Source organism: Sinocyclocheilus grahami, unplaced genomic scaffold (genome assembly GCF_001515645.1).
Source record: "Sinocyclocheilus grahami isolate Dianchi unplaced genomic scaffold, SAMN03320097.WGS_v1.1 scaffold5.1, whole genome shotgun sequence".
NCBI classification, from domain to species: Eukaryota; Metazoa; Chordata; class Actinopteri; order Cypriniformes; family Cyprinidae; genus Sinocyclocheilus; species Sinocyclocheilus grahami.
In genome coordinates this window covers 685,817-713,430 of record NW_015505184.1, presented here as the reverse complement: position 1 = coordinate 713,430, position 27,614 = coordinate 685,817, and the positions used below count along the sequence as shown (strand labels likewise).

Sequence of the window (27,614 nt, the reverse complement as noted above, 5' to 3'; positions counted from 1 at the left end):
TTTAAGCAGCTTATTTATTACACATCCTCTTCTCCAGCTCGTCCAGGCCAATTATTGTCCACAATGGATAATGTCATGCTGTATTGCTTTCTATTGTATTATCTTCATTATAAACCACATTGGAGCAGACACATAGTACTGATTGAACCCAGAATATTACCGAAGTGTACACATTTTATCTCGAGATTAGTCTGAATCTATTTTTAGCAGAACTGCTGAGGATGTAGATGAGGGGAAGTAGATTAGATGGAATTGCTCCTGGGCTCTTGGAAAAGAACACACACTTTTAAGCCCAAAAAAGGGCATGCGTGGCAGTCAGAAACACATGGCTAACTCTGCTAACCTCACGGAGGTGTTCAGAGACACTAGGATTGCCATTGTGACAAATTCTAGTAACCTAAAAGCACCGAGAGCCCATCTTCGCAGGCTTTTCGCTTAAGGTGCGAAGAATTTGATCTTATTTTTATGGTGCTAACCTATGCATCAATCAAAATGTTGTTTGCAGTGGCAGTAGTGGTGGCAAGAAGGAAAGTGGAATTTCCTCTATTTTTACATTACCTTTGTCATGATATAACACACACACACTTTAAAGGTAATCTGTATAACATTATTTTAAATGAAATGAAATATGTAAAATATGTAAATCTGCCATTTAGTGGTTATTTGACATAACATGAAAATAATCTTCATTTTGCTTTTCTTGGTTTTGTATCTTTAGACCCTTCAATCATATATCTAGTCCATATCTTCAGATTAATGGTTTGTTTTGACTGTTTTTTTATCACTAATAAAGCTACTCTACTCATAAACAATTACATATAGGCCTACTTCACTGAACTAGTTGTTTTGTGGAACGTGATATTATTCCTTAATCTAAGCAGAAAGTTGCTGCCTAAAAACAACAGGATAACATGGAGTGCTTTGAAATGACATGTACTTCTCTCCTCTTGTCAGGCGTTCTCCCCCCGGGCCTGTCAGCTTGACTCCCCCTCCTGACAATCAAAGTAAAGAAGAGAAAAAGCAAAGCTAATGTCTCCCTGTCCAGAGGGCTGTGTTGTCTTGCAAGTGTAGCTGCCTGTTTATGCTAATTCTAAGCATGTCAACATTCATTAAACATTTCAGCATCTTAGGAAGTAATTAAGTGTAGCCAAATCAAAAACACATTGTGACACAAAACACAAATAAAGCAAAACAAATATATCTTTCCGTATCTTCCCATCAGGCGAAACCACGGCAGGTGATGACACATTTCTGAGATACCAGGCAATGTTTTTGCTTGTACACTGTGACCAATTGCAGAATATTTTCCCTCTTATCACACTTCTGAATTATTCAAATGTGTGCAAGTAGGATAGCTTGCTATAGGGAAATTTGCTGTGTCAGAAGTGTAAAATTGTCTTGCACAGTAAAAAGGCAGTCAGTGACTCTGCTTTTATACAAGTGCTACATTATATAACAATGTATGAAAATAGGTGGATGATCGAGGATCCCACAGTTAAAGATCGGCACACTTAAATGATAGTGACCATGCAATGCTAACATGGTCACTCACAATGAACTATTATAGTGTCTTGTTTTGTTTTATTTCTCAGTGAATTGGGTTAGGTGTGTGTATAGCAGGGTTCCTCAATTAGTATTCACCGAGGGCCGAATTCTGCCAATAATACCTGCCATGCAAATCAACTGTTCCTGCACATTCCCAGACTGGATCTCTTCTCTCCACTTTCCCTATTTGCAGATTCAGTTATAAGATTTGTCAGTATTAATATTTTTATGCTATGATTTTTTTGGGGGGATCAAACTGTAACACCGTGTGTCCCAGACACGATGCGATAAAAAGTATCTTTTTCATGTAGTTTTTGTCCTAACCATCTGCAACAGCAACACGTGACAATAAGCGACATGGGATTCTATTTTAGGAACGTTTTTTATTTTCTGCGACGTCGCGGCAGGAACATGTAACAAATCAGCTCATGGGAAATATGAATAATGAATCATAACTAGTTATAAGTAATTATTAATATTTTAGATCCCCTGTAGATATTTAGCTGACCTCTCAGGGTCAACTGTCTTGTCAATTTTAAGAACGTTAATTTCCTGGTTAAGGGAAATAACTTCCTTACTGTACAAGTCTACAAAAGCTTGTAGCATAAATCTGCATGATTAAGTGACTCCAGTTATGAGCAAACAATGAACCACGTCAAGTGTGATACAAGTAAGGTTTTATTAACTACATAAACACTTAAACTAGTCTAACATACTACATAACTACATAAACTGGTCTAACATACACATACACACACACACGCATACAGTTGGTATAGGAAAGGGTTAAAGCTTAACTCAGTACAGAGAAGAGAAATAAGGAATGAAGTTATGGAACCATTTGCATATTCAGCAGATTTACACCTAAGGGAAACATCAGATTCTTAGTTCAAACACACCTTTGTAACAAGGTGAAAATGATACCTAATGTATCAATTAATAAGACTAAGTTTGGATACTTGCAAGTCTCGTCTGTCTGAAAGAAAGGCTTGATGCAATCTGAAAGTCCCAGTGATCCTTGCTGAAGTTGGTCGATGAAAAGAACCAGTTTTGAGTCAGAGAATCTTGATGAATGGAAAGGTCGAGGCCGAAGCATGGCACGAACTTAGGATGTCCTGGAGCATCGGAGCTCACATCTTCTCAGAACCTAACAGAACCACCGACTCGGGGAGGGTCCCTGGTGTGGGCCTTTAAGGTCGGAGAAGAGTCACGCCTCTCAAGGTGGGCTTGTCCAATGAGAAAGTAAGAAATTCCAAGCGGGAGGTTGCAATTGCTGGAGGGTTTTACGACCCTTTGTTTGAGGGCATGGTCATTTGCAAATGTAATTCGCTTGGGGTGTGGATGCACAAACTAATAAAGATTCTTAGAACACTAATATGTTGCATAGGTATAGACATACAATATACACTCTCAATTAGATCATCCGAATACTAATTCATAGATACTAAACATGGTAGGGTTATATATATATGTAAGCTGACAGGAGTGAGTGTTTCGATCATAAGCCTGCATAAAACAGTATACAATCTCAAAGACAAAATACACGATGACCTGAAGGATACACTGATCATTCAAAGAAAGGTTTTCCTATGAATTAATTAGTAGAAAAGTCAATTTCTACTGTGCATTGTACCTCTTGCTATGGAAAATGCAGTGAGAGTCTCTCTGCTCACATTCCACTGGGCAATAAACCCAGTGATATCCGCGTTGGTTGCCATGGAACCAGGGGCCTGTTCGGCTTCCTGGGGTGTTACGCATTTCGGGGGGGGGGGAGGGTCCATAGGTCCTCATATGACTTGTTAACTGTGGGGTGTTACAGAGTATTTGTTAAATCTAGCTAACAAAATATATATTGTGTGTTTGATTGGTCCAGACACTACAAACAACATACAAAATATGACAGTGATAATCTCAGGTAATGATTATGTGCTTTATTCAATGTTAAAAGTGTCTAATGTGAGTTTGAATATTATTCTTTATAGCCATAGTGAAAGCAACAATAGATTTGACCTCAGATCTTGAAAATAAATTAAAGCAAACTTGTATGTTAAAACTGTGAACTCACTGCGAACCAACACATGTATTCCATGACAACGATATCAGTCACTCTTTTCTACACACTCGCCATGTTTTTGCTGTCACATCGTATCTACACTGGACACGACAAAGCATTGCAAATCATTTGAACGACAGCAGTTTACTGTCGGGGATTTGTCGTGTCGCGCCGCATCCAAGACGGCATCACTGATTATGAGTTCTTGTACTTTATTGCGTCGCTCGCGTCCGGTGTAGACACGATGTAAGTTCATGTAGCTTTCTGATGCTGTGTTTGAATTTTTATGCCACATTATTTGAAATTAGCGCGGGCCAAACTTTATTCTCTCACGGGCCGGATGTGGCCTGCGGGCCGCCTATTGAGGAACCCTGGTGTATAGTATACACTGTTACCGAATTTTGGCTCTGTGTTCACAGAATAACCTTCTATTTTGACAAATATACTTCAGAATAAAGCCACTTACTTTATACATTTTAGTGTTTCTAAGTGTGGATTAAAGAAGCTGGTCAACCTGGCCCGTTTTAAAAAAATTTTTTGTTTTCGTTTTAGGTATCAGATGTTTCATTCTATTGTTGTTCAAATATATTTCCAAACACTGAAGGAAATTTAAAGCTACCTTCCCTCATACTCACAAGATCTTGTCCGGTGTCTGATGACTGGACCATAGCGCAGAAGGATGAGGGGTGTAACACCTACTGACATTTTCGCTGACTGTGAAATTGAGAAATTCACCTGGCATAAAGTAGAGAATCTGATGAATCAGGAGCCATTCACCTCTACTCACACACTCGTGCATTCACCTTCCCCTCTGTCCAATGTGTTGTCGAGCCTATCTGCTAATGTTGCATGGATTGATTCCCCATGATCCAGTTTGTCTTATTTGAGAGGACATTGGTAATCGAGGAGCATTAGCAGATTGACAATCACTGGCGGAAAGCCATGCAGTTGCTCTGTGCACATGATGGTACTGTAAGCTGCAAATAAGTTCAAGACCCTCAAATAGTCTCAGATTGGAAGGGAGGCCATAAAGCTTTTTAATGCACTGCTGATTAATACTTTCCAGTTTAGGTTAATTACATACTAGAGAGGCTGATCACAATTCTCATGATGCAGCACTTTGCATTTAGTTTGAATGTTTTATTTGTAGTGTTCCTTTTTCTGTATTTGAACATTGAACATTACTAGGCATTTCTTCACCTTTTAGTTTTTTTTCTTTTGTTACCAACTAATTCATGATACAGTACACTTTATGATGCAGGTGAGGACTCTGGATGAAAAATGAAGGTAACATCTACAGTATAAAGAAGTATAAAAAAGTAAAGTGCCAGGTAGGAGTAACATACTGGGCTTTTAAAACTGTCGATATAAACAATGCTATCTGGGATGGGCGCATATCTCAGGAGATAAAACAAATTGCTGCCTTGATTAGAATCAGGATTTAATGTTATGTACTTTGTTCATTGTGTCATGTCTTCGCTGTGTTGTTTTGCCTACTTCAGGATACCATATGTTTGAAGATTGATTGTGTTTCTGGTCTGGCATACTTTACAAACTCATATACCAAACTTTTTGGTTATTATAATTGCTCATATGAAATGTTCTAAATGCTTGTGAATGGTTCATCTATGCATAATTTGTAATTATAAATCAAAATGTTATAAATTGATCTTCCTGTCAAATGACAGACTTGTATCATGATGATATTTCCTATCATTTAGTCTGCTTAAACTACACCCCTTTCTTACAATCAATTACAAGCTTGTATTCTGATCTGCCTCTATTTGTGAGTGCAACAGTCAAAATCTAATCAACAACCGATGGATGGAACAAAGTCCCTGCCCATTTGATTTTCTTTTTCATTTCAAATGGAAGTAAAGATCTATAGCTACTTGCATTTCATTGCGATTTTAAATTGTAAAAAAGTATATCAATAATTAAACTGAGATATTGTAAAAGAGAACTAGAAGTCGGAGCCCTAATCACTAAGTACTGATAGAACGGAATTCGTTTTCTGAATTAAAATGGATTTACATAAAAAGCCTGATTCAGGTGGGATTGGGATCTCTGTTTCAATAAAGCAGGTTGGTCTGTTGTTTGAATGTGGGTGGTACATACACGATGTAAGTTCATGTAGCTTTCTGATGCTGTGTTTGAATTTTTATGCCACATTATTTGAAATTAGCGCGGGCCAAACTTTATTCTCTCACGGGCCGGATGTGGCCTGCGGGCCGCCTATTGAGGAACCCTGGTGTATAGTATACACTGTTACCGAATTTTGGCTCTGTGTTCACAGAATAACCTTCTATTTTGACAAATATACTTCAGAATAAAGCCACTTACTTTATACATTTTAGTGTTTCTAAGTGTGGATTAAAGAAGCTGGTCAACCTGGCCCGTTTTAAAAAAATTTTTTGTTTTCGTTTTAGGTATCAGATGTTTCATTCTATTGTTGTTCAAATATATTTCCAAACACTGAAGGAAATTTAAAGCTACCTTCCCTCATACTCACAAGATCTTGTCCGGTGTCTGATGACTGGACCATAGCGCAGAAGGATGAGGGGTGTAACACCTACTGACATTTTCGCTGACTGTGAAATTGAGAAATTCACCTGGCATAAAGTAGAGAATCTGATGAATCAGGAGCCATTCACCTCTACTCACACACTCGTGCATTCACCTTCCCCTCTGTCCAATGTGTTGTCGAGCCTATCTGCTAATGTTGCATGGATTGATTCCCCATGATCCAGTTTGTCTTATTTGAGAGGACATTGGTAATCGAGGAGCATTAGCAGATTGACAATCACTGGCGGAAAGCCATGCAGTTGCTCTGTGCACATGATGGTACTGTAAGCTGCAAATAAGTTCAAGACCCTCAAATAGTCTCAGATTGGAAGGGAGGCCATAAAGCTTTTTAATGCACTGCTGATTAATACTTTCCAGTTTAGGTTAATTACATACTAGAGAGGCTGATCACAATTCTCATGATGCAGCACTTTGCATTTAGTTTGAATGTTTTATTTGTAGTGTTCCTTTTTCTGTATTTGAACATTGAACATTACTAGGCATTTCTTCACCTTTTAGTTTTTTTTCTTTTGTTACCAACTAATTCATGATACAGTACACTTTATGATGCAGGTGAGGACTCTGGATGAAAAATGAAGGTAACATCTACAGTATAAAGAAGTATAAAAAAGTAAAGTGCCAGGTAGGAGTAACATACTGGGCTTTTAAAACTGTCGATATAAACAATGCTATCTGGGATGGGCGCATATCTCAGGAGATAAAACAAATTGCTGCCTTGATTAGAATCAGGATTTAATGTTATGTACTTTGTTCATTGTGTCATGTCTTCGCTGTGTTGTTTTGCCTACTTCAGGATACCATATGTTTGAAGATTGATTGTGTTTCTGGTCTGGCATACTTTACAAACTCATATACCAAACTTTTTGGTTATTATAATTGCTCATATGAAATGTTCTAAATGCTTGTGAATGGTTCATCTATGCATAATTTGTAATTATAAATCAAAATGTTATAAATTGATCTTCCTGTCAAATGACAGACTTGTATCATGATGATATTTCCTATCATTTAGTCTGCTTAAACTACACCCCTTTCTTACAATCAATTACAAGCTTGTATTTTGATCTGCCTCTATTTGTGAGTGCAACAGTCAAAATCTAATCAACAACCGATGGATGGAACAAAGTCCCTGCCCATTTGATTTTCTTTTTCATTTCAAATGGAAGTAAAGATCTATAGCTACTTGCATTTAATTGCGATTTTAAATTGTAAAAAAGTATATCAATAATTAAACTGAGATATTGTAAAAGAGAACTAGAAGTCGGAGCCCTAATCACTAAGTACTGATAGAACGGAATTCGTTTTCTGAATTAAAATGGATTTACATAAAAAGCCTGATTCAGGTGGGATTGGGATCTCTGTTTCAATAAAGCAGGTTGGTCTGTTGTTTGAATGTGGGTGGTACATTTATTTATATGCTTGTATATAATTAAGGGAAGGAATTAATTTAGGCGAGAATCGTGACCTACAACTACAGTGTTCTTTCTGAGTAGTTTCCGGGATCGGGCTCTACTTATTGATTTAATTAGCTTTTTATGTTGGATGGGATGCCAGCAGGCAGTCGAACGACCAACTGTTATTTCACTCAGAAACTTGGCAAAAGGTCTAAATTCATAATGAAAGTGCACCAGGTTGCACAACGAGAAAATTAGCTTACGGTATTCACCAAAGGTCAAAATAAATGAGAAGTGTTATGAAAAATATCCACAGACTTTCCTATCTGGGCGGGACTAGATTTCAGTGGTGCAGCATGAGCTGCCTGGAACATTTAGCAAGCAAATTATGTAACAATATTTACTGTAACTCAAAAAATGACAGCCAGTGACTATCCTGAGTAAGAAAAGTATCTTGTATCTTAAAAAGTATCTTTGATATGTTTTGAAAATACAAATAAAATCAAAGAAATTGTTGTTAAAAACATAGTGATTATGTACATGTGTAGATACATGAACAGAAGACACTGCTGAAGTCACGTAATATTTTATTCTAGCTCGTGCTCTCCCTCTTGAGCATCCAGCCCAATGCCGCTGGCAAATGTCAGGAGTTGTGGAGGAATGTCAGGAGTCACGGTCTGGCTCCGTCACATCCCCTCAACCGAACGGACAGGATGTGCTCGCAGGTCTGGCCCTGCACAAGGCTCCTAGCTTTAATTAAAGAGGGCTTTAGGATGTGTGCCAGAGACTTCAGAGAGTCGCCTTCATCGATCACCCTCACCATCTCATCTAGCTTTTCACACCCCCACAGCTTTTGAATCATCTTTGTACTCACTTTTTATTTTTTTCATTTCACCACTCATCATCATTGGATGATGGAGTGATGTTTTTCCTGTTTGAGTATGACTAACTAGGTAGGATGGGGTAAGCAGCAGTTGCCTGAAGGCTCTGCACTGACCTTTGCTCGGATGCACTTTGTCATGAGTGTGGATGAGCCACCCACAGGGATGGAGGCCCACGATTGCTCCTTCCCTCTGCCTGCAGACTTTCCCATTGTAGAAGGAGAGCGGAGGCCCTCCCTACTTGCGCTTGCGATCAAACGTAAGTGGTCTGTGGCTCGGGCGACAAAGGATGTGAGTGGGGGCTTTCAGTTAAATCCTAGGTGATCCAGGTCTGCAGTATGGAACGATATTCCGGACAATTTTCAAATAGAATAGCAAATTGTATTTTCAATTGCGTTTTCAATATGTGGACGCATAAATTGTGACATAATCCAAATGCAATTGCAAATCCTGCATTAGCGTTTGCATTTTCGCTTTCGCGAACGCACAGTGACTGCCAAATTTCAAATGAAAAAGCAAAGTCCATTTGCAGCTGTATTTCCCATGTCTTAGGAGTTACGAGCCTGTCATATTTAAATAGCAATATTAATTACCAGTCTGCTTTTTCACTCTCGCTGCGTCGCGCAATATTCACTATTAACCAAACGCTTTTCACCTGTCTCTGCATCTCTCCCTGTTTACTCTCACTTACACTTTTAATCCGTAATAGAGAGTGTGTCACACCTGCCTCAAGACCTTTTACCGTTAATATTAATACAGTTAATATTTAATTAATTAATATTAAGACAGGAGACAATGCTGTTCACAGTGTACAAGTTACAGGTACTCGCATTAAACTTTTACATCCATACTTTTAATGTTGGATATTATAAGCCTTTTCTGGTGAAACTTAATGAGCTGAAGCACATTTTGTCCAGTGATTTCTATACTGACCTTATTAGACTTCTCTGGAATCTAACAATCTAGCAAGTTAAACAGTGATTTAAAAAACCTCGCCGGAGGCATCAAGTCATTTCTGAAGTTTATGATTCAACTGTGAAACTGTAAAAGTAAAAAAAAAACAATTACCAAATATGAAATTTTAAAATTATCAATTGGCAATAAAGACAATTAAACTAAGAAAATATACACCATAACAATTATATAAAACTAACATTCTTATATGAATCACACAATATATTCAACATCGCGTAATCACAGACATTGCGTCTAACAGAAGTAAAGAAATTTTTTTTTTTTTGAAAGAGCCTCACTCAGAACGGCTACAACATTCTGCTGACTCACTGCAGTACTACTTGAACTTCCTGCTTCCTGAACTGTGACTGCTTTTCAAAAATAAAGTCACCATGAAATCAAAATGGAAAATTCTTATTTTTTAATGGAGTTCTGTAGTGTTTATTATAAAAAAAATTCTGTGTACTTCATTATTTAAAAAAAAAATTAAAGGTGCAGTAGGAGATCTTGGAAAATGCTAACTTTAGCCTGATAGCACTGAAAGCCAACGTCCCACCCTCCCTGCAATCGCCGTCCAAAGCCACGCCCCCTGAACACATATTACGCTCACAGATCAGAATACCAGAGACAACATAAACAAAAAAAAATTCTGAAGACAATCACCTATTGCACTTTTAATGTGCCCTCGTAATCTTTAATCAAAAACGTTAACCTCCCTCTCAAAACGACTCACCTTCTCTTCCGGTCTCTCTCTTTCTCTCTCTCTCTCTCTCTCTCTCTCTCTCTCTCTCTCTCTCTCGCTGTTTAGGCATGTTTTGTGCCATTGATCGTCTTCGTCATCCTTAATAACTACAGCATTTATTCATGCTTGGGTGTCGGCTGTGAATCCAGTGGAGAGAAATCCCCCACCACTGCAAACTGGCATTCAGATCTGCATCCATTTTGTTTGCAACGCCCCACCTTCCAACGATCCAATCAATTCCCGAAGGATGAAATCAAGTCCCGCCCTCTCATTTCAGATGCCGTTTCACTCGGATATACGTCACAGTAGAGAAGAAAAGACAATCGTAACTTCCGTTTCATGCCGACTTTAAAATCCTCACTTGAGTAGACATATTTAAAATAATAAATATTAATTCATATTAAATGAATAAATAATTAAAGGGATAGTTACCCAGAAATTAAAACTCATTCTTGTGTTGTTCCAGTCCTGTATGACTTACTATCTTCTGCATTATGCGAGAGCAGGTATGTGGAAGAATATTTCAGTTTTTTCAATATAATGGTCCGATTTACTTTCATTGTATGAACAAAAATGTACAGGGACATGTATCTTTTGTATCAACACGTGGATGAGTAAATGATAACAGAATTTTCATCCTTTTAAGAGTCTAAGCACCTCCTTTTGGATCACAGTGTCCCTTTTCCCATTGCGTGCTCCATACATTCCCTACAGATGCACAATGGTCCAATTACTGAGTTCGCTCAAGCTAGACGCTCTTTGCCACTGGAGGTCATCTCTTTGGGGCAGCCATCATTTCTCATTAAACACCCACACACAGCGTGTGTTGGGCCATCTGAGACTAAGGAATCTTCTGAGGACAGACCATTCTTCCATGCAGACAGTACACTCATTATCAAATATTAGTCGTTTCGCTCTTTGCTCTAAGTTATCAGACAGAGAGCATGAGCAGAAGACACAGAGAAGCCTATACAAGCAGACAAATTTTGTTGAAATGAGGAAATAAAATTACTGGGAAATGTACTTGCAGTATGGTGTCTTAATGTAAGTATTAAAGATGTGTAATTAGGGCTGTCACGGTGAGGGAATTTCCCTTGCGGTAATTTTGAGTGGCTCAATAGCGCGGTATGCAGTATTACTGTCATATATATATGTGTGTGTGTGTGTGTGTGTGTGTATGTATGTGTTACGATATAACTAACGAGGTCATATTCAGAAGACAATAGCTGTGTCTCATTTAGAAGGCTGCGTCCTCCGGAGGTCGCATTCGAAGGCTGCATACGTCATCGAGGCTGTCTCATTTCAGAAAAGCAAGTAGGACACTCCGAATGCGACCAGCCTAGTTGTAATCTGATTTTCTAATCTGACTGGACAAGAGACTTTCTATCGATATTTCCTCCTGCATGCTCTAGACGGGCTGTCAGTTAGTGCAGTCACAGTGTTGCGCCACAAGGTGGTGGAACATGACTGTCATTCAATTACACGTTCAAAAACGCTGATTCATTCATTCAAAGAGACGTAATGAAACACGCTGTTGAAATCATTTTAACTTTGAGCGCCACTTTAGAAGGCTAAGCTGACCAGCTATGCGTCGATGCTAAGACTTCGCTTTCCTTGGACATGACAACCTACCTTCACAAATATATATGACTCGGCCTGGAGGACAGACGCAAGTAATCGCACGCGCTCAGTCGATCTCGCTCTCATTCACTGTCTGTTTAGGCTTGTTAAGTGCAAATCTACGGAGCCTCTGTACAAATCAGCATGGTAAGCATTATATTATCATTACTAACTTGTTTAATATTCAGTCCACATGCATGAAGTGTAAAATAAGAAGGGCATAACCTTACGAAAAAAGAAAACACGCAAAAATCGCGGTTACTGTGGTTCTTGCATTCCTCTGCGGTTTGCTCGTCAATAGCGCGGTATTGCGATATTGTGGTTATCGCGACAGCCCTATGTGTAATCAACCAGTATACGTCCTCTTGTAGATGTTTTTACAAATGAACAAGTCTACTTTGACATTTAAATAAGGTCACTGAGGTCATCTTCATCTAGACCTGTTCACTTGCCCTGAAGCTTTCTGCCTTCTCTATAATGTATTTTGATTTCCGGGTGTGTCGAAGTTCATCAGTAAAAAATCTGACTTGGTAATCAATACAAGAGTTACTTTCTGCTTTGAATTATTTCCGCAGTTATATGTTTGTGTTTCTTCCATCCATTCTAAATTAAAATAGTGAGGCTTGGGTGCATCGATCAGGATGATAAACAGCAAGAGAGAAGCCCATATGAAGTTGCTGATGCATTGGTCTCGACCCAAGGGACAATTATTCAGTGATCTATACTCTGAAGCGCCAGGCTAATACCTCACTCCCTTTAATTAATGGGAGGTTTGTGAGAATAATGAGAAATAACAGAGAGTGATGTAGTATTTCTTCTGTGTAACAGTGTCACAGTGTACCACTGCTCTTTTCCATTGAAATAATGCTGATTCTTATGCTGGAGCCAGTGCTCAGCTGTTAAGAATGGTGAACCTTTCTCAAAACTGACCCACGTTTTCACTAACTTCCTTAACTATGATTTACCACATCAAGTTTAATGTTTCATTCAGCGCATCTATGATTAACAGCTGATTTTGATGCAACGGGTAAGAATTTATGAGTGTAATGAGTTCACACATATACTATTATAATAATATAATAATAAAACCGTTTAAAAGTTTGAGGTAATCCGTGTATCATTCGATCATTCGTTTTTTTTATTTAATATTGAAAGTAGAAAAATGAGAAAACGGCTCCTTTTTAGTTTTTTTTTGTTTTTATCCAAAAAACGAAAGACAAGAATTCAGCTTAAATTTTCGTTTTTCGTTCATGGGTGGAAAAATGAATAAAAAGCTTGAATATTCGATTTCTACACGTGGGTGGGAATTAAACGCCCCTAACTGCTGATTGGTCAGCCGAAGATCAAACCATGCCTTCATCAGTTCTTCTGCAGTATCACGCAGCAGATTAATAGTCCTCCACTGCTGCAGGTTATGGATTCTTAACGCATTTATTGCAACTACATTTAATATTTTTTTCATCAAACAAACAGGCTAATGAATAGCTGGACACAACTCATACTGGGGCAGAGTCTAGACATTGCTTTCTTCTGTGTAGATATAAATTCTATTCTTTGCATCAGCTGGGCATATCGCAAAAGGATATGCACTTGTGCGCAGCACTGCAATGCAAGATTTTCATAAAATATAATAACTTGCTATTTCCATTTGTTTCTCACCAAACCCTCAGAATACCTTCAGAATGCACAGGAAATAAGCAGCAGTCATATTTAAAGCAGTTAAATTAATATTGAGTACTGATTGATGTTCACTTGGATTTTTTCCCCCATCGAGGGGAAATAACTTAATACTAACTTAATATTTATAGTCATATGGTAAAATGTATATTTTTAATTGTGTAACGTTACATTCAAAATAACTACAAAATGTCATGCCTTTGAAAAATAAAGAGAACAACAGAATGCGCTGCTTTAGCGCGTCTTGGTCTCCTTGAGCATCTTTCTGGTGCATGCCACAAACATGAACCACAGGGAATACTCGTCTTTTAAAAGGCTTCATTTAGATTATTTTACATTAAATGCATCATATAAGTCACTTTGGAATAAATCACAGTAGGCCTATGTATCATGATAAAAAAAACAAACGACTTTACTATCTGGAAATACTTCAGGCTATAGCAAATTATTTCTCGGTCCTCCTATCACTTTAAGAACCGCTGGTCTACACAGAAGAAAGCCCTGTCTAGACTCTGCCCTGGTACGAGTTGTGTCGAGCTATTCATTAGTCTGATTGTTTGATGAAAAATTTTAAATTGATAAAATGGGTTATTAATCCGTACCACTGCAGCAGTGGAGGACTATTAAATCTGCTGCATGATACTGCAGAAGAACTGATGAAGGCACGGTTTGATCTTCGGCTGACCAATCAGCAGAAAGGGGCGTTTAATTCCCGCCCACATGTAGAAATCGAATATTCAAGCTGTTTATTCGTTTTTTGGAAAAAAAACGAAAAAGGAGCCGTTTTCTAATTTTTCTACTTTCAATATTAAACAAAAAATGATCGAATGATACACGGATTTGAGGTCAGTAAGATTTTTTTTTTTTTTCGTTTTTAAATAAATGTATACTTTTCATCAGGGACCAATTAAATTAATCAAAGGTGATAGCAAAGACTTGCATTGTTACAGAAAAATTTTCTTTTTCAAATAGATGTTATGAATTTTCAATTTGTCAAAGATTACTGAAAAACATTGATCATGGTTTACACGAAAATACTAAGTAGCACAATGCTTTTCAACCTTGATAATATTAAGACAAGTTTCTTGAGTACCAAATCAGTATATTAAATCACTTTGACACTGAAGATTGGAGTAATGGCTGCTAAAAATTTAACTTGTGTTTAAGCTAACATTAAAAAATATATTACAATAAAGTTATTTACCATTGTAAAAATATTTAACGATATTATTGTATTTTTTTATCAAACAAATACAGGCTTGGTCAAGCATAGAAGAGTTATTTCAAAAACATAAATTCTTACCACCCCCAAATGTTCACACATATTTATAAAAGATTTTATGCAATGTAATGTACATTGGAACAGGTTGTGAATTTATCATGCATTATAGTTTATTTGTGTGATTCTTGCTCGACTGAGCTGTTTTTGGCCTCCCGGCCTTTGACGTAATTGGTTCTAGGCTGTTCAAGACCAGAACAAGCTTTAGTGACTTTTCGGAGGAGAAAATGTGTGGAATGATTCCAGAATGGTCTCCCGTACCAGCTTCCCCTTTTCAGTCACTATCATACTGACAGTATTTGAGCTGCTACTGTAAGCTGTTACATGAACAGAATTTGAGACTCACGGTTATTAATAAATGTGGTTGCCAATCCCATATACTGACTGTCAACAGCCAGAGTTTCAGAACAGATACATCTGAATCTGAGGCTCAATTCTCAAAGGTATTTAGAAAAAAAGCAAACAGTGAGGAATGCGATAATGGAAAGCGAGAAACAAAGATCTAGAGGAAGGGAGAGTGAGAGAGAAGAGACAGTAGCCCTGCGTGCTCATAAGGGCAATGAACTTGTTAATTAGCCTTCCCCTGTGCATTTTTATAAGTACCATTAAAACTGCTCACTAAAGCAGGGTGCCACTATTAGTTCCCAACCAGAGAAAACTCATCCAAACTTTAAAGTGGTGAGAAAGGTAGAGCAGCCTGAAGCACTAATATGTTTCTGGATGAGACGGCTGTGTAATGGTCCAAATAAAGCGCCTCTCGGATATGGAATGATAAATGGAGTAGAGCAGAATGCTGCAGCCTTGTGATTGGGCACTCAGACTGTATTGGTATAAGAAACTAGTATGAGAGTGATAATGGTAGAAGTACTGTTCTCTACATTATAGGGACAGGTCCAACAACTGATTAATGAACTAGTGAAGCTGTCTTTTCTAACTGTCAAAGGTACTCAAAGGTGTGAATTTGCATCTTTAAATGTACTTTTGCTACAGGTATCAAAGCACCACTTTTATAACAAATTTTATAACACCTGTGATCTTGCTGTATAACTGAGCTCCAGAAATACTTCATAAATGTTGGTCTATGCACACATGTACACAGGTGTCTTTGGCCATCTCACTGTTTTGTGTTGAGTTTCTATTTATTTATTTTTTTGCCATGAGCATTGTGATTTTTCTTTAGATGGCATGTAAAGTGTAAAATAAAATGTGAACCCTGCATTCTGTTGCTCTTCGTCTAGCTGTTTCAGGGCTTCCTTAAGACCCACTAGTTGATGCAGTTTTGCACATCTCTATCCTGCATATCCTCTTTCTTTCTTTATTGTTCTGTGCTCTGCATGCTTTTTAACACGTTGTCTCTCTTCCAGTGGCTCCCTCCATTGTATCCCCCATAACGCCATGGAGGAGAGAGATGGAGATCTTAGTACTGGGGACAGTAAGCTGTGCATCTGTGGTCTTCCTCCTCCTGACTGCCATCATTTGCTACAAGGCCATCAAGAGGTATAAGATGTAGTTTTAGATATTTTATGTATGTATGTATGTATTTATTTATTTATTTATGCATTTCATTCTGTCTCTTGTATTGGTTTATTTTTGGTCTTCATTTCACTTCACAACCACATTAAAAAAAAAAAGCAAAAACAGAAGTTAGTAATATGTGAGAATTGTGTAATTTGTTTAACTTTTTACACATTTTATATAATTTTGGCCATGTAATATTAAATGCACAGCATTTTGAGCATTAGAGGTTCGTTTTGGTCATTGCCTTTGTTTGAAATTCAGTTCTTCCTTGTGTGGAACAAGAGAAAATACTTTGAAGAAAGTTTCAACTAGAAAAAATAACTTTAAAAAAATATATATTTTATGTTCAAGAGTAGAAAAAAAAATCATACAGGTTTGGAACGACATGAAGGTGAGTAACTGATGACAACACTTTCATTTCCGAGTGAACTATACCTTTAGGTTGATGTTGACTTTGTTTTTTAAAGCACCATACAAGCCTACAGATAAACAGAGAAAATTCCATTAGCGTTTTATCAGTGTCAGTTTCATGCTTCCTTAATTTAACAAGATAACAAGGCAAAAAGATGATATCTCCACTTCTTGTCTGAAACATGAATTGTGAATGTCGTTATTTTAGTTGAGATGATATGAGGCTGTCGCCTTCCTACATTAGGAAAAACAATGACTATGATTTATGGTTAGGAAAAGGAATGTGTTTTGCACTGATGGTGCAGTAGAAGGCATAAGCATTGCGTGGTGTGTCAGCCTTAAGCTGCTTTTTGGTTTGGTACCAGTGACATGCTGTCAAGGGAACAATTGAGAGGCCTGTCAAATCAGCTGCAGACAGGGAAATGGCCTCAGACAGTCCAAATCACTCACACAGCGAAAAAGGAAAGAGGCTCCCAGACTATCTTTGATACATCCAGGGCTAAACTATGACAATTCATATAGCAGAAATACATTCATAAATGCATTTAGCAGATGTATTGCTATTTTGCATTTTGCTGTATCATATATCTTTTTATTTCTCTTCTAGGTAATCATAAAAGCTTTCAGCTGCCAGGTTGGAGTCAGTAAGCATTTTTTCTTTAATGAAAAAAACATTGACCTTTAATATATGCTATCACTATATCACTTTCTGCAGTAGCTTCAACACTTTTTTAATTTTTTTATTTAAGAGCTATAGTGTTAACTCAAACATTTTTGGCTGCATACCATTTTGTGAAAACCTGACCATGTAATAAAATCCCATATAAAGCCAAGACTGGCCATAAAGAGAAGACAATTTTAGTAAAAAGAGAGCCACTGTGATACCATTTTTATCTGTGATAGTACAGCATGTCACTGAAACCTTTGTCTTTTTATCATGAGGATTTATTGCTGCATTTATTGTTTAAACCTTACTAGTTTTTGGGTGCTGATTGTGAAATATACAAAAGATAAGTTATTTGCAAAAGTGAATTCACACTTGGCTTAGGATGATGATATATCATTAGATGCCTCATCCTTGCTGGTATCATCAGCTGGTGTCCAACCATCCTCAAGCATTTCAATCTTTAGCCACAACACTCCTAAATTGGTGGGTCTACATAGGAGGTATCATCAGGTTTCATCTATAAAACATCTAATGGCTGGTTGCATGGCTTGAAAGTCATTTCTGGCCCATAGGAGTCTCATGCAAGTGATAACCAGGGTATTCCCATGGCAAAACGGGAGGAAGAAATTGTGCAATAAGTTTCTGCAATATTTTTTTTTGTAAAATTCACAAATGAAGAGTCAGCACACTGCAATTACCTGCAATCTGTGCAACTGTGACTGTAGTTGCGCAACCTTTTGCGCCTTATTGCTTGTGATAAATGGTAACACGCATAATTAAAACATTAAATAAGTACGCAGTTTCATTAATCATAGTTTCGTAAAAGGTGATTTACATAACGGTTGTTATATCTGCATCATAGCTGTATATTTTAGCATAACTGGAATGCTTTGTTGACAAATTGGCTTGCAGGACCAGAACTGATTGCCTCACCCCCCAAAAAACAGAGTCCATGTGATAAGCATCAGTTGACTATATTTGGCCTGGTTCGTGTCATCCCGAAGCTACTCTCATTAAATTGAAACTATTCAGATATTCCAGTGAAACTAGTGGAGGTGGATCCAATCTGTTAGAGTTAAAACATTCCAGTCTTCTGGAAATTAATCTTTTATTTATGAAAGCTGTGGAACATCCCCTCCTGGCTATTAAACGGGGACTTGTTATGAGCTCTGTTTTGGTGAATTCGTTTGTTACACATTGCCTCTTTTTTGCCTGAGAACTTGGTATAAGGAAGCCAATTCCCAAAGGAAAACCCAGCTGGCAGCTACTTCCCCACTAATGAGCTTGCCCAGTCTGCCAAAATGAAGACAGAGACATGTTTAATGCCTTCCTTTATATGCATGCGAACACATCATTTAGCTATGCCCAATGACTGATGCACCACAAATGGTGCTTCTTCAAACAGTCGCTAAAATGTCCCAGTGAAGGCTCGGATTATTACCCCAATCATTGCTTTATGGCTTCTGCATGCTGAAGCCTGGTGTGGCTCACTTATTGTAATGAGTTTAATGGAATTAGAGGCACTGGAGGGGAAAGCTAAAGCAGTTTTGTTGAAAAGTTGCTCAGTGCATATAGTGAAGAATAGATCTTAGAGGAGAGAAATGTGGTACTTCGTGATTTTTGACCGCTGTAAACAAATGATAAAGCATCCCGGTCATTGAACGGTAGTGTAATTATGATAACGAAGACTCTAAACAAACACATTCAGAGCCCTCAGGATAAGATGGGCAAACATAACTTCAGTTTGTCTTTTTTCCCCACCCTTTTAGCTCTGCTGAACATGCAGCACTGTTAAATGCTGTCATGCATAGTTACAGTCAACACATCCTAAAATAACTTTTTGGGTGAACTTCATTCACATTTAAAATGCTATTAGATTTAGGCTTGTGTTTAAAGTGCTCTATGAGACACTGAGGCTAAAAAGGCTAAAATAGTCTAAAATAGATATATTTATAAATTACAAATAAAATATTAGCAAAATTAGGTACTGTCAGCCTTTTTCTATTTTTTTTCCCACAGGGTAAAAAATTTGCACATACTGTACACCTTGGAACACATCTCTTATTGATTATTATTTTAGTGTATGTTGCACTCGTGCTTGAGGGTAATAAACATTCTAGACAGTACTACTATTGGACAACTTGTTATTCAGTACCTTTTGAACTCTCTAATTAAAAAAAATAAAATAATTGTGAAAAATAAAATTGTGATTTCTAAAAGAGTACACCAGGTTTTCATAAATATGCTCTGGTTAAGCTCAGGCACTTAAACTTTACAAGAAATGACAAGAAACTTTACAAGAGGCCTAACATGATAGAAATAAAGACCTAAAATAATTGCTAAGTGAGGGATTGACAGTCAGCTTGGTGTTAATTTATTTTTTTAAGTATCTTTTGAATTTTGAAGACACAAACCAACCAATGCCACAAACCAAAATTTTACACATTTTAAAGGGATATTACAAAATAAATCAATAAATATTCCCAAGAAAATATGCTATATTAAAAAGATTTTAATGAGATATTGGGGGGAAACATGGGATTATGTTGTTTAATAAATTTGCCTTCTTTCATTTTAGAAGATAATATTTTATCACTTCTAAGTTTGTTTAATTGTGATACTGTGATAAAAAATAATTGAGTATTATGATTAATGACAAATGTGTTAAATATTCTATCCAGTTTATTAAGATTGGATGGGGACATGACAGCATGCTGCATAACAGTTGTACAGCATCATTTACCTTATTCATAATTTACCTTATCCTTATCCTACAGTCGTATGGAAACAATCTCAGCCCACTCTGTTTATTTTCAGAGGAAATGAATACATTCTGGTGCCTATTCCAAAGAGCCAGGTTATAAAATATTTACCTTTACCTGTAATATTTTGTGTAGCTCTCTGCCATGTGTGTACTACACATCATGTATTGTTAAGGGCCCAGGCCCACATTTGGAGGTGAGGATGTGGCTTTTTTTAGGTTTTGCAGTGATATTCCAGGCTTCTTTTCAATGAGAAAATACTAACTGAAACACTGAGGATTCAAACCTGTGTTTACCAAACAAGAAACCGTGAGCGTTATATGAATGTATGATTACATGTAGACTGTTTATGTACATTGCATTCAGCTTTGAATTTTAAAGGTACACTCAATAAAGAAATGAATAGTTTCACGCTGTTATAGCATGTCTCTAAAACCAAACTTTAACATATTCAAAATAATCATAATTTAAAAATATATATAAAAATCTTTGTCACTAGAGTATAAATAGTTTTTAGGCATCTACACAGGAAGAGAATGGCTCTTACAAGTTATCGCTTGTTTTTATAACTTCAGCTATGCTTCAGAACTTATCCTTCCTGATCAGCATTTATTTTTGGCCCAAATTTTCCCACAGGATTTATGTGTTGATCTCAGAGGAGAGGTCACGTACGACCCAGGCAACCAAACAGTGTGCTAAAATGTCTGGGGAATGGCCATGAGGACCTCTCAGGTGCTGCTGTTCATCAGTGAGAAAAGGTGGTAAAGAGAGCAGAAACAGAGCGAGAGAGAGTGTGCAAACGAGCAGGCTCAGTGCTGATTCAGGGGAAAGATAAAGGAGTTTTTGGCTTCCCGTCCTGGCACGTTACATAAGCTGAGCGGTCCACAGAGAAACTGTCAGGGCATCTGCACACGGTGCAGTAGAGCAACACGACTCGAGGGACATCCGCACGACTGCTGGAGTCCATGAGCTTTTAGCAGGTTGGAGGGGGGACAGAAACAAGCTCTCAGTGGAAAATTACTGTTTAGCTGAAAAAGCATAAACAGTAGTTTTATGCATTGGAGTTCCAGACAGGATGTATGTGAATTGAGAAGACAGTGATGATGTGATCAATCCAAAGGGTCTTCTGTGCTTAAAGAATCTGACTATTCATTATGGAGTCTGCGTTTTCCATTTGCATTGAATTGTTCCTCATTTATCCAGCCGTCAAGTGTGTCAAATAGACAAAGACCAGTCCTTAAGTGACCCTGCCCTACAGTGTAGCTCTACAGCTCTTCTTTTATTTATAATATGCTTCTATAAACTTTGTGTTCAGTTAAGCTAATTATGTTTTATTTAATGTTATGTCAAGGATAATGTAACTATTTTATTTCTCCCTGTGTGTTGACTTCTGAAAGGAAGGAGGATAGCAAGTTTCCTTTGCATTTTTTTCTTGCTATCCTCCTCCTTCCCCACTCCACCCTTCAAAAATCAGATGAGGCAGAGTTTTTTTCCCATGTGTAAATCATGCAAAGTAAGAGGACGTCTTTATAGGAAAGCCTGCAGCCTGGGGCATCTTGTGACAGATGGCCCCTGCAGAGCTACGGGATTGTCTCATCAGTCCTGCCCAAGAGACAGAGACTGTGTTTATCACAACAGATGAGCGCTAGCTACCTTTGAACATTTAATAAATCTCGACAAGGAATTCAGTTGAAGGTATAGCTGTATTTGTTGCTCAAGGTTTGAAACACTAGGTCTTTTTTAGAAGCTGAAGAGCAGGAACAAGGTCTATGTTCATAATAATATGCTATCTAATCAAACAGCAGGAAAAGTAATGATAATTTAGAGCGATAATGCACACAAAAATGAAATATCCTGTTATTTACTCACCCTCCTGTCATTCCAGACAATATGACTTTTTCTTCTGCAGAACACAAAAGAAGATATTTTGAAGAATGTTTCAGCTGTTTTTCCCCCATACTATGAAAGTCAACAAATTTGGACCGTTTACTATGAGCTATCCTTTGAAACAGTTATATACTGCCATTAGAGAAATAGTTAGAGATTGGCAAGATTTTTGTTTGTTTGTTTGTTAGCAAGGCTGCATTTATTTGATCAAAAATACAATACATACAGTAATATTGTGAACAATTATTGCAATTCGAAAACTGTTTTCTGTAGTATTTTAATGTAATATTTTCAGCAGTCATTACTCCAGTGTTCAGTGTCACATGATACTTCAGAAATCATTCTAATATGCTGATTTGGTGCTCAAGTAACATTATTATAAATGTAGAAAACAGTTGTGATTCTTCTTCTTATTTTTTAAATTCTTTGATAAATATTAACAAGGTTCAAAAACATGAACATTTGACCATGTTTAAATGACGGATGTTGAAGCTGTAGCTTAGCTCCACACACCAATGACATTTCATATGGGTCAGCTAAAACAAATGCTCTTTATCTTATCCTGTCTGCAAAAGCAGCCTTCATTCAACAAGTTGCTATCTCGTGTATTTCTCTGGAAGAAACGGGTCAATTTTAATGAGCTCAAGCCCTGTTTATGAAATTAGACTTGTCCTCCAGACAGACCCCAGAGTGCTGCAGACAGTAGAGATGGGCTCTGTAAAGGTCAGGTTGTTTTCTTTCTCATGACAATTTATATTTTTCCTAACCTAATCATTAATGTGATGTGGAATCTCTCGTTCTGGTATTTACTGTTATTGTTCAAGCTTCTGGTGTGTTTACTGTAGAACTCGGTGACTGCACCCTTTTTATTCTAAGCCAAATTCACATTTTTTTATTTCCATACAATTCTAAGCCTTGAAACCCAGACAACTCTCAGCTGAATAATTGCAACATTTGATACAAAGCAAAAAGATCCAAAAATAAATAAATAGTAATGGTGGGAAATTTAGTGAACTTTAGTGTCATTTCCATGGTAACTGTCCTCTTAGTGGATTTCACTTAATTCGGATTTACTAAAAAAGGAAGCAGGCTAATGGTTTCTATGGAGGCGTACTTCAGCACTTAACCTTCGAGTTATATTAAGGCTGTCTTAAAATATTTATCAGGTATTGTTAAAAATCAATTTCACTATGGAGATTCTGAATGGCAGTTTTACATCCATAAACCAGTCGCTGAGCCCTATTGTACGAACGTGTCATTTTAGCAATGACGTGGTAGTTTGGCATCAGGCTACTCCATTAGCTTATTGAACATTGTCGATAGCTGCTTTCATGTGGCCCCTTTCTGTACAGCCTTACTTTGCAAAAGCTGAAGCACTAAATATGCCCCAACTAATTCAAACCTTTACTGATATTCAAATCAATCAAAAATCACATTTTTATCTTTCAAAATGTGTATCCCCAGCATCCATCTCTCAGCTCTTACCTCAGGCCCTCTCTACCATTAAGTCAATATGTGACTGACATGATTTAACAAAATATCAACAGATTGGATCTGCGTGCTCCGCTGTTTGGGCAGCTCTGGATTTTAATGCAGTTATGAAGGCATTTGGCTGCAGGCAGGTTGCATATTTCAAATTGTAATAAAGAACGGACAGGCCAGAGCGCATACCACAGCTTTTTAAGTCCAGCAGACATTACGGCTTGCGGGAAGTCATTTAAACTGCAGAATAACTCACTTTGATGCCCTGTGCTGCTGTTTATCAACCCAAACATCTAAAAGTGTGCACTCGGGCTTCCTGAAACATTGATTGTAAAATAGAACAAATATGGTGCGCAGAAAAAAACGTAATTCAGATTTAACCTGCTATAAGTACTCTTTGTTTTCCTTTCCTAGTTTTTCTGTTTGCCTTTGAGACATTGTATTTCTTTGCACTAAGCTCAAGCCTCTACAACCCAATCAATAGCATCCTCAGTGTGAGCAAAAATAGTAGTTTGAAGCTTAATCTTTTTGTTCTCTTTTCCAGGAAACCCCTTCGAAAAGAAGAGAACGGCACAAGCCGAGGGGAGTATGCCATGAGCTCACGCTGTAAACAGCAGGTAGTGGAAACCAATAACACTGGAGTATAGTGGCCATGCTACAGCTGAACATTCTGTACCCTACAGCACCACCATCTCTGTTTGGGTTTATGAGATGGACACAAGGTATCTTATGAATTTAGGAATGGTAAACCTCACAGCTGCCCTTCTTGGGACATAAAATAATGTTTAAAGAAAAGACAAAAGTGAATACGTAATGACTGACGTGTATAGGCAAGTATAAGCAGGTTTTGAGGAGACATGGAAACTCTTAGCGATGCTGGCAGCTGCACGAGTATCACGAGACTCAATCTGGCGGCCCCCCGGGGCCCCTTTGAGGACAATATACAACACCAACAACTAAATAAACGCATGCACTTTCTGTTGAATGCAATGATGTTTTAAAATTCCTGTCTTCTCTTGTCTTTAACTCTGTCTTTGCAGTGTTCCTCATTAAACATTAAGGGTTCTCTCACCTCATGTAGATTATGTGAGTGTTTAATGGTTAAATGACTGCATTGGCCCCATTGTTTCGATACAATCAACAAATGGGATTGGATGATCCTGTATTGCGGTTTGTGTTACTATGCAATTGGAAAGGATTGAGTTCTTGAGGTGCATGTTTAGAATACAAAAAACACAAGGCTAGAGTTAGCATTGCTGATAATTAGCAGATTGTAGTCTGATCGTTCTATACATTTGTATTCAAATTTGTCTGATGGTGTAGCCCACACGTGAAAGAGATCGAATTATAAATACATTAAAAAACAACAACAGGCATGATGGATTCGTTTTAGGGATGGATTGATGAATAATTACATGTTATGGCTGATAAATAGCTGATCTTAAAATCTGTACTATTTTGTCCAAAAATAAAATGCACCACAAACTAAAATTGTTAGGTTTTGTGAATGTCAAAGCAATCTTTGGATGCGTAGACAACATTATGTACAGTATGAAATATGGATAACTCTTTATTTTGAGGTGAATAATTGATTGAGATTTTAAAAATCATAATAGGTGCAACAAGTTCCATTCTAGGAAATATATAGATTTTACATTGGTCAGTCATTTCCTCAAATCAGTATGGCTAATATAACAGAAAACAGTGTTTTGATTAGTGATTCATGTCAACATTTGTGGTCCATCTCTTTGGAATGTTTGCAAATCATTCTAGATTTCACATCAAGTCTCTTCTTGACCTTTTTTGGCAACTCATAAGAACTAGGATGTTACAAGCTTTTACGAAGACGGTTTAAAGCTATTTTTAAAGTCATTAATACTGTGATTTTATGTGGGTTAGTGGATGCTTTAAAGATGTGATTCATCAAACAAGCTTAACCCTAAATTTAGCTTGTATCACTCTAGATCCTCTCTATTGTTTCATTTATTATTCATTGGAACTGTATATCGAACGTGTCTAGATCCGCACCTCCCCCTCTTTTTTATAGACAGGAGCTTGTTGTAAAAAAAAGTGATGCACTGTTCATGCATAGTAACACTGAACTATGAATCATAATATACAACTGAGCAATGATGTTTACATAACATACAAGCTTGTGTGAACAAATATCACTCTTCTTATTCTGTAAAACATTCTCACAATCTACTGTACAGTCATTCACCCGTTCAACAAAATATATGAACTGAAGATATATGTGTATTATACTGTACATAATATACTGAATAAGGTACTCAGAATTGTATTGCATGAATGTACATATCAATATTTGCCTTCTTGACAGTCTATTGTGTGTACAGAGTAAGAGAAAATGTTTATAGGGATAAGTATAAGTCGATGTGTCGTCAGAACAGAATAAGTGTTATTGTTTGTCTGGAACAAGCCATTAATGTATATTTGAGTAATCAGAGGTTGTTGCACAATGTATGCATCACATACCAAAATGTAAAACTATTATATATTGTGCATTGAAATAATTTAATTGCAACTTGCTGACTTTTTTAGTTTTAAATAAAATTGTACTACTGAATCATATCTGGTGCCTTTTTATGTGCAAAAATCATTGGTCATCATTTAAATTTGCAGAATAACTTCATGGTTAGATTAGTGCACAGCTGTAAAAGCTGTACATGTGCAGCTTTCTAGTCAGAAAATATGGTCTATGGTAGACTATAATATTTAAACAGAATATGTTTTTAAGTCTGTTTTAATATGACTTCATTACACTCTTGACACCTGATATCTGTCAGCCTTGGAAAGTTTTGCGGTTGTATGTGGTGGATAATTATATTCCATTAATTGCTATCTGAGATATAATTATCTCAATATAATTGTTGTACTAAAAATATCGTACCTAGCAACAACAACAAGGACTCATAAAACTAGTATTAGATTACTCTCATTCTGTTGCATATAAAACTGTTGTGTTTTCTTTTAATAGATGTATAATATTTCATTTCTTTTTTTTTTTCAAACAAAGGGTTAGCAGAGACAGTAAAACCTCCATGTCAGGCAAGTAGGAGCATTGTGAAAGAGTTAAATTGGGAGAAAATGTGGTCATTTCACCTCCGTCTGCTGACACACCTTGCTTGACAAGTAATTTAGAAAAGTGGAATATCAAGATGTCTTTCCTATAAGAACCGCAGTGTAAACATATTTTCTCTGTTCAGCAAGATAAATTACCCCAGTGTAGATAAGGATGATAAATTGCTTGGAGAACCTGACAGCCAAGCAGGCTGTCGTTCAGTCACTTTCACATGAAAAAGTTAATGCTTGACAATATTTACACTGTCAATTAGTCAGGCACCAGTGAGGCTTCATGTCAGTCAAAGCTATCTGTCCGTGGCTTCATATTATTCAGACCAAGTGCTCTCATTATACATTACTATTCTCTGAAATATATTTAAAGCACTGAAAATCACAAACAAATTAAGTTGACATTGTTTTGTATTAAATAATATTTTATTAGCAAAAATAAGTTTTATAAGTATTCAGTCAAAGTTTATATGAATAGTTCAATCATTCAAATATTTTAAGATATTGTTCAGGTGATTTCTGAAGGATCATGTGACACTGAGGACTGGAGTAAATAGGCTTTGGCATGTCAGGAATTATTTTAAATGTAATAATTTGTACTGTTTTACTGAATTTTTTTAATCAAATATATATATATATGCACACACACACACACACACACACACACACACACACTGAAACACACTTACAGTATATGCGTTCATAAATGTGACCATATACAACTGACCACATATACAAGTGTGTGTGTGTGTGTGTGTGTGTGTGTGTGTGTGTGTTTCAGTGCAGGCATTCATGAAATGATCAACAAGCTTTCGTGTGCAGAGCTCCTTTCCCTCCAGGCAGCCACACACCGGCCGCTGGCAGAATAAGGAGTTGATTCTATCACCTCTTCTGCTCGAAAGCTTTTAATGCTTCCTCATAATCTCCCTCTATAATAGGTGATCCAGTATTAACGCATTGTTGATGTTTTATCAATGAGAAGGCACCCAGAACCCTATGAATCCATATGAAGATTTCTTAGAGGACATCACATGGCACAAAAACCCATAAACAACCACAAATC

At 37.1% G+C, this 27,614-nt stretch overlaps 1 protein-coding gene across 1 annotated transcript in view; it reads left to right on the top strand.

Annotated features, from left to right (window-relative positions):
• The window catches only part of LOC107583807 (proline-rich membrane anchor 1-like), a 29,005-nt gene extending 4,752 nt beyond the window's left edge, over nucleotides 1-24,253 (top strand). The window contains exons 3-4 of the mRNA XM_016270145.1: nucleotides 16,096-16,228; nucleotides 24,003-24,253. Coding sequence (XP_016125631.1) covers nucleotides 16,096-16,228; nucleotides 24,003-24,105 — 236 coding nt within the window. The 3' untranslated portion in view covers nucleotides 24,106-24,253. The remainder of the gene's footprint in view (nucleotides 1-16,095; nucleotides 16,229-24,002) is intronic.
• The last annotated feature ends 3,361 nt before the right edge of the window (nucleotides 24,254-27,614 follow it).